Source organism: Saccopteryx leptura, chromosome 1, assembly GCF_036850995.1.
Source record: "Saccopteryx leptura isolate mSacLep1 chromosome 1, mSacLep1_pri_phased_curated, whole genome shotgun sequence".
NCBI lineage: Eukaryota > Metazoa > Chordata > Mammalia > Chiroptera > Emballonuridae > Saccopteryx > Saccopteryx leptura.
Window position 1 is genome coordinate 387,320,733 of NC_089503.1, and position 12,430 is coordinate 387,333,162.

Here is a 12,430-nt window from a genome sequence, read left to right on the forward strand (position 1 = left end):
TGTATGCCTTTGCCCAGTGCAATTCCTTCCCCGTGGATTGCTTTTTTCCCTCCTCCTCGCTACCTGCCTGGCTAATTCTTATTTATTCTCAGGACTCAGTTCAAGTGTAGCCTTCCCAGAAGCCATTCCTGACCCTCTTTGCCACCTGCATACATTTTGATGCCCTGGGAGTTCCCTTATTTCTCTCATAGCAATAACCTCTTGTGAATTTGTTCCATCACAACCTGTATGTCCCTTTGTAAGAAATGTTCAAGAATTGTGAGTTCCTGCCTGACCAGGTGGTGGCGCAATGGATAGAGCGTCAGACTGGGATGCTGAGGACCCAGGTTCGAGACCCCGAGGTCGCCAGCTTGATCACGGGCTCATCTGGTTTGAGCAAAAGCTCACCAGCTTGGACCCAAGGTCACTGGCTCGAGCAAGGGGTTACTCGGTCTGCTGAAGGCCCGCAGTTAAGGCACATATGAGAAAGCAATCAATGAACAACTAAGGTGCCACAATGAAAAACTGATGATTGATGCTTCTCATCTCTCTCTGTTCCTGTCTGTCCCTATCTATCCCTCTCTCTGACTCTCTCTCTCTGTCTCTGTAAAAAAAAAAAAAAAGAATTGTGAGTTCCCTGGTATCGGGAGACAGACCCTTTTCGTATCACTGCTAAGCCTGAGTAAATGAGTGAATAAAAGTTAAGATCCCTGCAAGCATCATTTTCTCTTATCAGTTAGGGGGTGGGCTGGTACCCTACCACTCTCTCTGAATCATAACACTCAGATAAATTCAGCGAGTGATCCACCCATACTGTCTCTCCTCTGCCCTGTACACACTCACCACGATAGAAATTCTGTCCTACCCATTCTGTGCTTGAGCACCTATGACACAGGGCTGGGCCATGAGTCAGTAAGTGCCTAATGAGGGTTTGATGAATGACAGAGGCCTCCTTCCCAGCACTAGGCCCAACCTGAGGTCTCAGCCTGCCACTGTCCCTCTGTCCCAGCAAGACACCAGCTACAGCCCAGTCTGAAAGGTCAGTTCTATTTTATTAGTTCTAGGAAAGCAGACTCACCTAATGACCTCGATCCTTTTCCCCACACTACGCTCTCCCCCTATCTTGGGGCCCTCTCCTCACTTCTAACTAGTCACCATCCCCTGTCTAACCCTCCCTTATGCTGCCCGACCCCTGGCTAGCCAGGACCCCGAGGCCAGGCGCTGCGCCGTGGGGGCGTGTGCTGAGCACCAGGCACAGGGAGCTGAGCCCAGCACCTGCCTTCTCCAGTTCTGAGCAGGACACAGGCACGAGGGTGACGTCAGAGAGCTTCTGCAGTGCCTGCAGGAAGGACATGGAGTGAGGAGACAAGAGTGAGACCCTGAGACCACAGCCAGGTTCCCCTGCAGCCAGCTCTGCACGGTCCCAATCAGGCTTCTAAGAGAAGGTATCCCTCCCTCCCTCCTTCCTACTATGAAGGCCTGAGACTCCTTTCTCTGGTGGCGGAGCTCCGGGCCTTCCCTCACCTCCTGACTGTTGGGCAGGTCCCCGCCTCCACGATGCAGAAGGAAAGGGGGCACACCGGGCAACCCAGGACGCAAAAAGAGACAGTCAGCGGCTGCATCATCTGGGAGGGTCAGGGAGGCATAGGGGTGGTCCGTCAACACTGCCATGGCCTGGTGGAGAGGAACGGGGCAGCATTCAAGTGTCAGAAACTCTCCACACTGACCCTGGCTGCCCCACCATGGCTAAGGGCTGGGGACAGTTCTGTGGGTAGAATAATAACAACACAGCACTTCCTGTGTGAATGGCACTGTTCTAAGTGCTCTTAGTTACCTTTGCTTATTTCCGCCTCGAGCTCACAGGCAGTTCTTTCCACCTGCAATCCCTCTTCGCCCCATCTCCCCTCCTCCAGCCCCTGCCTGTCGTCCCCATCCATCCTTCAAGTCACAGCTCAAATGCTACCTTTGGGGATTTTTGTCACACTCTGTAAATCAGCCCTGTTTCCTATCTCCCAGCTCCCAGTCCGGCTTTTACTTTTGCTTTCTCGCGTGTTTTCACTACGGACCGGCTCCCTGAGGGCAGCGGCTGGAGCGATTTTCAGATCCTCCCAGCCCCGCCTCTGGGCCGAAGCCACGCCCTTTGGGGGGACCGCGCCCCGCCCTAGCCCCGCCCCTCCTCACCCTGACAGCCTTCTGGGCAGCGTCGCTGCTACCGGCCACCACCGTGCGGGGTCCCCCCATGCCGCAGAAACTGCGCAGGTGGGAGGGGCTCGAGACGGGCACAGTGGAGACTGCGAAGTCCTGGGGGGCACAGGGAACGGGCTCAGGGCCGAGGGAGGGGTGCTCTTAGCCTCTCCCTCCGCCCTCCTAAGGCTGGTCCCACTGCTCACCCTGAACGTGTCCGCCACGATCTCAGCTCCTCGGTGATTGGTCCACTTAGAGAGGCCTACGAAGAACTCCCGGCCTGGAGAGGGGTCCGGGCGGGCGGAAGGGACTGAGTCGGAAACAGGGCCTGAGATGGCCCAAGTCTCCCAAACTCCGCTTCCCCGGTGCGGAGCCCCAGGGGCGGCCACACCCCAGCCTCACCGGTGAAGAGCACATCAGTGCCATCCAGCGTCGCGTTCTCGTCCCCCATCTCCACAATTCGGAGCCCCAAGTCCTGCAGGGCTGTGCGGACTCCGTCCACCTTAGGGGTAAGAGGTGAGGAGGCATTTCCACCCCCCACCCCCCGCCCGGGTTCTTCTCTAAAGCCTCGGGTGTCCGTCCAGCTCCTCCTGTCCTCATCCCCCACCCTGCCCTGGCGCTCACCTCCGGCCTGCGGGCCGGACTCCAGGGCCGCGTGATTAGGGCCGTGTCCCCTTGGATCACGGCGGTGTCACCGAGCAGCGGTCCCAGCGGCAGCGACTCGTCAGGAGGCAGTTCTAGCAGCTGTAGCCCTAATCGCTGCCTCAGTTTACCCCCTAGCACCCCGTGCTCCCTCTGTGCTTTAGCCAGGTTCAGAGCCGGGAGGCCAGCCCCCGCACCCTCCCCCGACGCCAGGCTCTCCGGGACCCCGCGGATCAGGGCGTGGGAGCAGCGGCCCAGCCCCTCGCCCGGCGTCCCCATCCCATCCACACAGACGCCTCCTCCGGCTGCGCTGGTTTCTTACTTTCCTCTCTTTACTTCACCTGCTTGGAGAGAGAGAGAAAGAGAAAGAGAGAGAGAGAGAGAACGGGCAAGATACAGAGAGAAAGAGACATGCCGAGAAGGGCGTAGGTAGGTGGTTAAGAACGCTGGGGTGGTCTTCCAGCTATCTCGGGCGCCCCTCCCACTCCTCTCCGCCTCCTGCTGACCTTCCTCTGCTGCCCACCTCATTCCACCCGCGCCCTCGCGGGCCTGCTTTTTTTTTGGGGGGGGGGGAGTCCGAGGAGCAAGACCAGGATTCCCTAATCTTCAAAACACCTGTTGCCTCTGCTCGGGGGCTTCGGGAGGTTCCTTCCCGGCGCCTCTCTTGGCAGCCGCTAGGATGCGCTCATTCCCCAAAAATGCAGCGGCCCCGCCCCTTTAACCCTCAGCTGCTCAAAGCCGTGTGGACCCGAAGTGCGGCGAGAGACCCACAGGGGTTATGGGACAGGAGACAGCTAGGAAGAAAGGGCCTGGGGGATGGAAGCCTTGGATCCAGACGAGATAAGGGGCAAGGGGCAAGGAGGGAAGAATTAGAGCTTAAGGAGTTCAACATCCTCTCCACCCCAACCGGTCACTCTGGCCCTAGCGCGACCCAGTATAAACCAGAACAAGCCCCAGAGGACTGGGAGAGGTCTAAAACGAAATCAGAGGGGCGGGGAAACGGGGGGCGTGGTTCCGGGGAGCGGGCGCCACTCCAGGCTCCGGGACCCGATTCCTTTTCTCCCGCCGGTCTATCTTCCCCAAAGCCCTCCTCATTCCGCTCTGCACCCACATGTCGGCTCCCTGCACTCTGTCCGGTGCAGGCAGAGTGCGGCCTCAGACTCCGGCCGCAACCCGATCCAGGGGGCACCTCCCACCTCAGACTCACCTACAGCGGCCACCCCCACTCCTGCCGCTTCGTGATCTTGGCTGGGGTCCCAACACCCCTTAGGGCAGAGTTGGTGGAGAAGAGTCCTAGTCTTCAAGCCTCGGGGGCTGGAGTTTTGGCTTTGAGAAATCCCTGGGTAGGCGAGCGCAAGTACTACGGTGGGGCAGGGGCGCGACGGTCTGGCGGCTCCCGGGCATTGTCTAAACGGGACGGGGTGGGTCTCCCCGAGGCCACGCCCACTCCGCCCAGCTACGCCGCTCCCACTCCACCGGGATTGCTTCCCCCTTCTCTGAACTTGGCCCCGCCTGGCGAGCTCTGCCCGGGCCCACCCAGACATGGCCTCCCCTTAAGGCTGGGCTGCAAATGCGACATGGACCCAGAAGACAGGGCGATGATAAGACTGGCGGTAAAAATGGCAAAATCCCCGCAAGCCCCTCCCCCTTCTAAATTCCTGGCTTCTTTCCCTGAACTCCACAAGGTCACTGATCCACCCTTCGTTCCGAGTTAGCGACATTTCAAGCCCCCTTTGTGTAAATGCAACACCAGATTTTCATTCTGTATTTTTATTAACTGAAATAGCTTGTCCTACCCAGCCCATCCCACAATAAAAAAATCTCACCCGGTTCCCCTGTTCACTCCCCTCATTCCCCAGGCAGCCCTTCACCAGTGCTCCAGAATTCACTTCCCACTGAACATTTTGGAGTGTGTCCACTGGGCAGCCAAGTGGAAACCACCTGGGGGGGGGGGGGACTTTGTGTAGAAAGATGGAGGGGGTGGGGCGAGGGAGCTCCAGGAGGAGCTTATTTGAGGGCCTTGGCCACTTGCTCGTAGGCCAGCTCGATCTCCTCATCGTCTGGACAGGTGGAGGCGAACTCTTCCCGGGCATAGGCATTGCGCAAGTACCGATGCACTCCCCGGAACACCTCAGGGATGGAGAACCCCCGGTACTTCTTACACACCACCTGGGGAAGGGGGTGGAGAGGAGGAGAGGGGGACCAACATATTACACTCGGGGAAGTCACACTGGGCTGCCACACTGTGGTGTTTCTCTTATCTCAAGGCCAACAACCTGCTAAAATCCAGCCTTCTTATCCAAGCACTCCTGTGATTTTATCTCCTCTCTCCATCTTCTCCAATCAGCTTTCTTAACTCTTCACTGTCTTCTCCGTCTTTACCTTTCCTCTCTACGGACTGATAACCAGCCCCCCCTTTCCGACCGCCTCATTCCAAGGTGCTCCTTTTCTCCTCTTGGTCTTACTGGGATATAATTCACAAGCCATGGGATTTTTCTCTTAATTTCCACAGCAGCTTTTCTCTCTCTGTTTCATTGGGGACAAGGATTAATCATAATACAGCTTTGTCTTCCAGCGTCCGATACATAGTTCTGCGGCAGACCGACATCGGGCTCCTGCTTTTACAAACTAAAACCATAGCTTTAAGGCCGGGGCAAAAGCATGAGAACCAACAGTTTTCATCTTCCACAAGAGGCAGCAGAAACTGGGGCTATGAAGAGTTAAGGCTTTGATTTTAGGAGAAGCCTGTTCTAATTCAGGGATCTTGCAGAGACTGAGACAGGAAGAGCATTCTTGTGCACGGTAACACCGGGATGTGTTACTCTCGGCCAGTTGGCACCCCCCCCCCCCCAGCGTGTATCACGGAATGTCATTTTCTCAAGCACTGGTCTTGCCAACCATGATTGCTGAGAAGGAACAGGGTGGCACCCGCTATTGGTAGCAATCTACCGAAACCACCCTAAGAAAGAAATCACGTTCGGATGGTGGTTATCACAGGAAGCCATCCCAGCAGCCACCCTCTCCTCCCACGATGACCACCCACCTGCACTATGTGGAGCTTTGGCAACAGGTTGCAGTCCGCCAGAGTGAGCTCATTGCCATCCAGAAACTTCCTCTGAGAGATGCCCTCATCCTCGGCACTGGTCTCATCCACTTCTTCTGGGAGGGGGGACGTTAAGTAATTGTCTAAAACTTTCAGGGCTTTCAGGAGCCCCTTCTCCAGATCTGTGAGGAGAGGAAGGGGGTATTGGCAAGAACATCAGGTGAGTGACACAGAAGGTGAATCCAAGAAGGTCCACGGGGCGGGATAGGGGGTGAGGAATAATGCTGAAGCCAGTTCAAAATATTAACACCTAGCCTGACCAGGCGGTGGCGCAGCGTATAGAGCATCGGACTGGGATGCAGAGGACCCAGGTTCAAGACCCCGAGGTCGCTAGCTTGAGCACAGGCTCATCTGGTTTGAGAAAAAGCCCACCAGCTTGAACCCAAGGTCGCTGGCTCCAGCAAGGACTTCCTCGGTCTGCTGAAGGCCCGTGTCAAGGCACATTATGAGAAATCAATGAACAACTAAGGTGTTGCAACACGCAATGAAAAACTAATGATTGATGCTTCTCATCTCTCTCCATTCCTGTCTGTCTGTCCCTATCCCTCTCTCTGACTCACTCTCTGTCTCTGTAAAAAAATAAATAAATATTAACACCTAACTTTGTTAGCTTTCTGTGTCATTCTAAGCACTTTACATACACAAACTCACTTAAGTCTCACATCAACCCACAAAATAAGTATTGTTATCCTCATTTTATAGACCTGGGAACAGATTTACAAAGATGTTAAATGAACTGCCCAAAGTCACACAGCTAGGAAGATTTGTATTCAGGTAGTGGGGATCTAGAGTCAACGTTCTTTTTTCTTTTCCTTTCTTTTTTTTTAACGTTTATGTTATTGATTTTAGAGAGAGGAAGGGAGAGCAGGAGGAAAGAGACAACAACATCTGTTCCTGTATGGGCCCTGGCAGGGATCGAACTGGCAACCTCTGCACTTTGGGAGGATGCCCTAACCAGCCCAGCTATCTGCCCAGGGCTCGAGTCACTATTCGTAAGCACAACTCTGTTCTGCCAGAAGACGGGCCAGCAGCCAACCCAACTAATGTCCCAGTGGGGCAGAAGATGCCAGGGAAAATGGAGAGATGCTTAAGAATCGCAGCCAATGGGAATGCAAGGAACTCTGGGTGTTAAGCAAAAACCATAGGGTTTGCCCACATCTGCTCCGTCTCCCCGATATCTGAATTTCCAGGTGCTCCCTCCTAATGCCTCCCTGCCCCTGGGCCTTCTCTATTCCTCCTAGGACCCAGGCCTCTGATCCATGAGACTCACTGTCATTGAGTGCTGGGTTTGAATTCTTGATGTAGGCAGAAAATTTGGCAAATATGTCCAGGCCAGCGGTGTTTGACTCCGGGTTCAGAGCTGCCAGCTTGGGGTACCTGAAGGCCGACGGGAGAAACAGGGTAAGATACCTTCCGGGGAGAAGCCTCGGTTCCCCTGTCCCAGCCCCAGGACCTTTGGGTTTTTTATTTCTTCAGCGTCTCCCTTTCTCAGAGCCTCCCAGCGCCCCTGCCCCAGCGCCCCAATACCTGGGAGGGCACAGCACGGCCTCCAGGAACTCCTCAATCTTGTTGGTGTCTGTGTGCACTTCGGTGCCATACAGCAGGAACGGGAGCTGCCCTCCTGGGCAGAGCTTCTGCACCGTCTCAGTCCGCCTGTCGGAGAGAGAGGCCAGGCATCAGGACAGGAAGAGGGGGTCAGGGAGAACCAGGAAGGGGCGATGGGAGAGATGTGGGAAGAGAAGGCAGGGCTCTCCGGGCAGAAGGGAAAAACGTTCAAGACTGAAGAGTCGGGTGGCTGAAAGTGGGTGCACGCGCGTGTGTGTGCGCCCAAGGGGTGTCGAGAGGAACAGACGTGCGCCTACCTCTTGGTGTCCACGGTGGTGACGTTGAAGGTGACTCCCTTGAGCCAGAGCACCATGAACAGTCTCTGGGAGAAGGGGCAGTTCCCAATCTTGGCTCCATCACTGCCAGCCTGCAAAGCAACCCCCACCTCAGGTCGGGCCTGGTGTACTCCATCTAGCCCCAGGCCATGCTGGGCATTTCCTGTTCCCAGAGCCAGCTGTTTTCTGCCTAGTCATGACAGACACACAGTCTCTCCATGAAAACCTTCCTCCCAGACTAGGCTTCTCCACCTTGGGGCTGGGCCAAACCTCGTGCAAATCAGTAGGAAAATTTTCTGCCATGGTTGGCTTCTGGCTCCCCAGAGAGCTGAGGACCGGTGAGAGGCAGGCAGAGGAAATGGGTTTTGGAGAAGTTCAAGGATTGGGGTCTTGGAAAGAGAAGACAAACAGTCCTTTTCTTTTTTTATTTTTATTTTTTATTTTTCTGAAGTTGGAAATGGGGAGGCAGTCAGACAGAATCCCACATGCGTCCAACCGGGAAAACTGGCATGCCCACCAGGGGGCGATGCTCTGCCCATCTGGGGCCATTCTAGCGCCTAAGGCAGAGGTCATAGAGCCATCCTCAGCGCCCGGGCCAACTTTGCTCCAATGGAGCCTTAGCTGCGGGAGGGGAAGAGAGTGACAGAGAGGAAGGAGAGGGGGAGGGGTGGAGAAGCAGATGGGCACTTCTCCTGTGCGCCCTGGCTGGGAATCGAACCCGGGATTCCTGCACGCCAGGCCGACGCTCTACCACTGAGCCAACTGGCGGGCCCAAACAATCCTTTTCTACGTGTATATTTTAAGTACTTTACATTGGAAAGCTCCTTTACTTCTCAGATCAACCCATGAAAGAGTCCGTGGAGAGGGTCTTTGGTGAGGCCAGAGCTGTAGGCTCGAGGCCTGGGTTCCTGAAAGGAGCATACAGAGCCCGAGGACAAGACAAGGGAGAAGCCAAGAGTTCTGCGGTCTCGGTACCCAAGCTGTTTCTGGGCAGCTGGACGGGGAGTCAAGGGTCTCTTAGAGATGTCCAGAGCCTTGCAGAGGGGGGCTATGCTCTAATTGGCAAGTGGTGACCTCACCCCTCCAGGGACACCGCCCCCTAGGCTAAGGGTGATTCATGTCACGTGTCCCCAGTCTCAGCCGCTTCCTTCCTGGCTCAGAGTGGGGGCAGGGCCTTGAGAGGCTGAGGACTGGGCCACGGGGAAGGCCACATCCCCTCTCCGCACCCCTCAGGGCCAGCAGGGGTCCCCCAGCTCAGAGTCCGGGGCTCCAGAGAATCCTCCTCCCCCAGGACCCCGGGCCACAGAATCTGCAGCACAGACTCACCCAGGAGTAAAAATAGCCCTTGAGGCCAATGTGAGAGAGAGGTGGGGACCACACCTAAGGGGGCGGGCCCGGCACCTCACCGGGCTGGGGAGAATGGCCGCCCGAGAAGGGGAGCATAGAGAAAGAGAAACAGGCAGGAACACACAAAGCCACCACGAACAAAAGGGGTAAGGGGAGAGAAAGGAGCCGGAGAGGGGGCGGGGCGCGGTGGGTCAACAAGAAAACAGGGATGAGGCCCAGAGGGGAGAGGTGCAGCCCCAGCGGGGAAGGGGGCCGGGCGGACACAGGGAAGGCCGTGGCTGAGGTTCCGACACCCACAGGCCGCAGGACCGACCACCTTTCCTCATCCACACTCAGAGAGAGAGGGGAGAGTCGGGCTGACTCGCTCTCCTGCTTCTGCAACCCTCAAACCCTTACGGCCGGAACCAGCTCTCTTCCGGACCCCTCTCGCCCAGCCTCCAGGTCGCCACAGCTAAACTCCCGTCTCCTCGCCTCCCTTTCACTTCCCCGAGCCCCCAGACCGCCCCTCCACCCGTCACCTCTCCAGCTCTGCGTCCTGAACTCCGCTCCCACTGTCCTGTCTCCTTCCAGCCCACTGAGTCTTCCGGATCGACCGCCAGCCACCCCCAGGCCTCCCGACCACACCCTCTCCCTGAAACCTCCCCCACAGACACCCCCGCCCCCGCATCGGACACACACTTCTGCAAGTCTCCCCCACTGCACTCCTGGCTCTGAGATTCTCGTGGGGGCCACACGTCCTCATGTTTCCTTCTGTCCCTCCCAAACCCTTCTGGTCTCCCGGCCCCCCCTTCTGTCTGCTTGTGTCCCCGCCCCCATGCCTTCTCCCTTTTCTCCACCTTGTGGCCCTTTAGGCTGCTAAAAACTTGCACTTTTACAAACTTTTAAGGGTTGATCCTAGCATTCTCATCATCCCCACCCACGTCCATTTCCTACCCCCTCCTGAACCAGCCCCCCCACCCCGTCTCCCCAAGACTGCACGTGCGGCTGGGGGTGGGTGGGGGGTGAGGACCCAAGGGGTTGGGGGAGTTGCGGCTGGAGCCGGGGAGAGGTGAGGGCGGCCTAAGAGGAAGATGGTCTTCTTACCTTCACGAACAATTCGACCTGCGGTTGCTCTTCAGCCATGGTTGCGACGGGGACCAGGAAGCGGCCGTCACTGGGGGAACTGGGAGGGGCCCGGGCCAGGGAAGGCGGGTCGCACAGACGGAGATTCTCTCCCCGAGGACTTGGGCTGTCCCCCTCTGCACAACACGAGCCGGATCAGACTCGCTCACTCCGGACCCGGCCTCCCCACCAGCCCAGCGGACCCTACTACACTCGATTCCTGTAGCTCGGTGTCCTCCTGGGCTGGATCAGGGAGCGGCTGACTCATGGACCAGCCCCGCCCTGGACCTGGGGAGGGGACGGGAGGGGGCGGGACCCGAGGATCAAGGAGTGGTCCCGTAGGGGAGATAGAACCTCAGGTCTCTGGGAGGAGGAGGAGGAGGCGGTAGGAGACTCCTGGGGACCTCCTGGTTTCTCGGCCGGTCTCCTTGAACACAAGACTTTACTTCTGCCTCAGTTTACCTGCTTCATTAACCAGACGACCCTCCCAGTCTTCCCTCATACAAGAAACTTGATACCAACAAGTGGTGAATACCTGGAGGGCCCAGAGGGAATTTTAGGACAGAAACTTGGTCGTTGATTCCTTTTTTCCAAGTTCCTTCTAGTTTTCAGTCCAAATTCTGGGTTGCTAGGACCAGGGTCAAGGAGAAGAGCTTGGAAGTGGAGGCTGAGATTGGGGGAGAGGTGGTGAGGGGTCGGGCAGGGGGTGGGGAGGCAACCAGACCTGTACTAGAGAACAGGAGGCTGAGCCAAGGTCCCCTCACCCTCTCTAGCCTGGGGGCCACTTCTGTCCCCCCAACGAGGCGCTTTCCGGTACCCTCCCCTTTTACTGACAGGTTGCCTTGGAGATGGGGTGAAAGGGTGGGGTGGTTGGGGCCCAGAGACCCTAGGGTAATAGTGTCCTATCATGGGTAAAAGCCAAGATCAGACAGAGCAGGGTTAGAATGAGAGCAGTCCTTGTAGACACAAATAAGTAAGGACAGAGGGAGACTAGCTGCGGCCCTCCCCAGTCACCTTGATTTTAGAGGTGTATCAAATTATGGTCTCCCGAAAAATAGCCCAAGAATATGTCTTCCAAACTGGATATATTCTAGGCCCCACATTATTATTATTTTTTTTACAGGGACAGAGAGGGGGGGGGGGGGATAGACAGACAGGAATGGAAAGAGATGAGAAGCATCAATCATTAGTTTTTTGTTGCGACACCTTAGTTGTTCATTAATTGCTTTCTCATATGTGCTTTGACCTTCAGCAGACCGAGTAACCCCTTGCTCAAGCTGGTGACCTCCGGGTCTTGAACCTGGGTCTTCTGCATCCCAGTCCAACACTCTATCCACTGCGCCACTGCCTGGTCAGGCTAGGCCTCACATCTTGACTCTCTTATCCATCAGTTTTCCTTCTTCCTCATCATCCTCTGTCTGACAAGAGACCTACAGGGCCAGAAAAACTTGGTAGGATGCAAGGACACAGGAGCAAAACAGCTGGAAACTTGAAAAAGGGGAGGGACTTGGGGGTAGAGTGACAAGGCTGGCGGCTGGAAACCAGCAGTTAGTGGTTTCCTCTCTTGCTTCCTCTTCTGTGGGTTCCTCCTCCCTGGGAGAAGGTCTGTCCCTTTCCTCCCCAGAGAGGGGATGGATATATTTGGTGTTTGCTGCCTTGAATTGTAACATCCTATAAGAATGTAGAATGATTCCCGTGTGTGTGTGTGGGGGGGGGGGGGGGTAGGGAATCTCTTCCCTCAAAATCTGCAGAGGATGAGTTCCTCCGTCTGAAGGAGGTCAACACAGCCCTATTTCCCAGGGACCTCTTCTGCTCCAGCAGAGAAGCTCCCCGTGTCCACCAGAGAACCTGCCCCACAGAGATGTCCCCTCTAGCGAAAGCTCCAGCAAGTGAAGCTAGGTCTGAGTTCAAACGGGTTTGGCAGCCTCTCCCTGCCTCTTTTTTATTTCCTACAGCTTATTATAGCCAGAGCTGCCTGGATCACCAGTATTAACTGGCTGGCTGGCATGGCTACCCACAAGGTATCTTGCCTGAATTTCCCAGATGACAGGTGATGCTGCCCTCTCCTGGTCCCATCCAGAAAGGCTCCAACTCCTGCATCAGAGGTTTCCCTCCTATTTCCTCTCCTTGCCCCTGCCTTTCTCCTATCAGTATCCCCCGCTGGTTTCTTTTCTGGACAGGTTTCTCTTTCTAT

At 56.3% G+C, this 12,430-nt stretch overlaps 2 protein-coding genes across 6 annotated transcripts; both read right to left on the bottom strand.

Moving 5' to 3' along the window:
• Positions 1-1,012: 1,012 nt before the first annotated feature.
• Positions 1,013-4,379, bottom strand: DDAH2 (DDAH family member 2, ADMA-independent). 5 transcript variants are annotated; one of them, XM_066359744.1, is made up of 7 exons: positions 4,013-4,379; positions 2,788-3,149; positions 2,566-2,665; positions 2,370-2,443; positions 2,161-2,280; positions 1,504-1,653; positions 1,013-1,318 (listed from the first exon to the last, which is right to left on the bottom strand). In XM_066359744.1, exons 2-7 carry the CDS (start codon positions 3,082-3,084, stop codon positions 1,145-1,147), a joined length of 915 nt encoding a protein of 304 aa, XP_066215841.1. In that variant the 5' UTR covers positions 3,085-3,149; positions 4,013-4,379; the 3' UTR covers positions 1,013-1,144. The 5 variants fall into 5 exon arrangements, with proteins under 5 accessions (XP_066215841.1, XP_066215840.1, XP_066215844.1 ...); XM_066359743.1 differs by having other exon boundaries at positions 2,788-3,146; positions 4,013-4,377; XM_066359747.1 differs by lacking the exon at positions 4,013-4,379 and adding an exon at positions 3,421-3,976 and having other exon boundaries at positions 2,788-3,146.
• Positions 4,380-4,559: 180 nt separating this feature from the next.
• Positions 4,560-10,493, bottom strand: CLIC1 (chloride intracellular channel 1). Its single transcript, XM_066359756.1, has 6 exons — positions 10,219-10,493; positions 7,771-7,880; positions 7,436-7,561; positions 7,179-7,285; positions 5,849-6,030; positions 4,560-4,974 (listed from the first exon to the last, which is right to left on the bottom strand). The coding sequence occupies exons 1-6, from the start codon at positions 10,255-10,257 to the stop codon at positions 4,813-4,815; spliced, it is 726 nt and encodes a 241-aa protein (XP_066215853.1). The 5' UTR covers positions 10,258-10,493; the 3' UTR covers positions 4,560-4,812.
• Between the last annotated feature and the right edge of the window lie 1,937 nt (positions 10,494-12,430).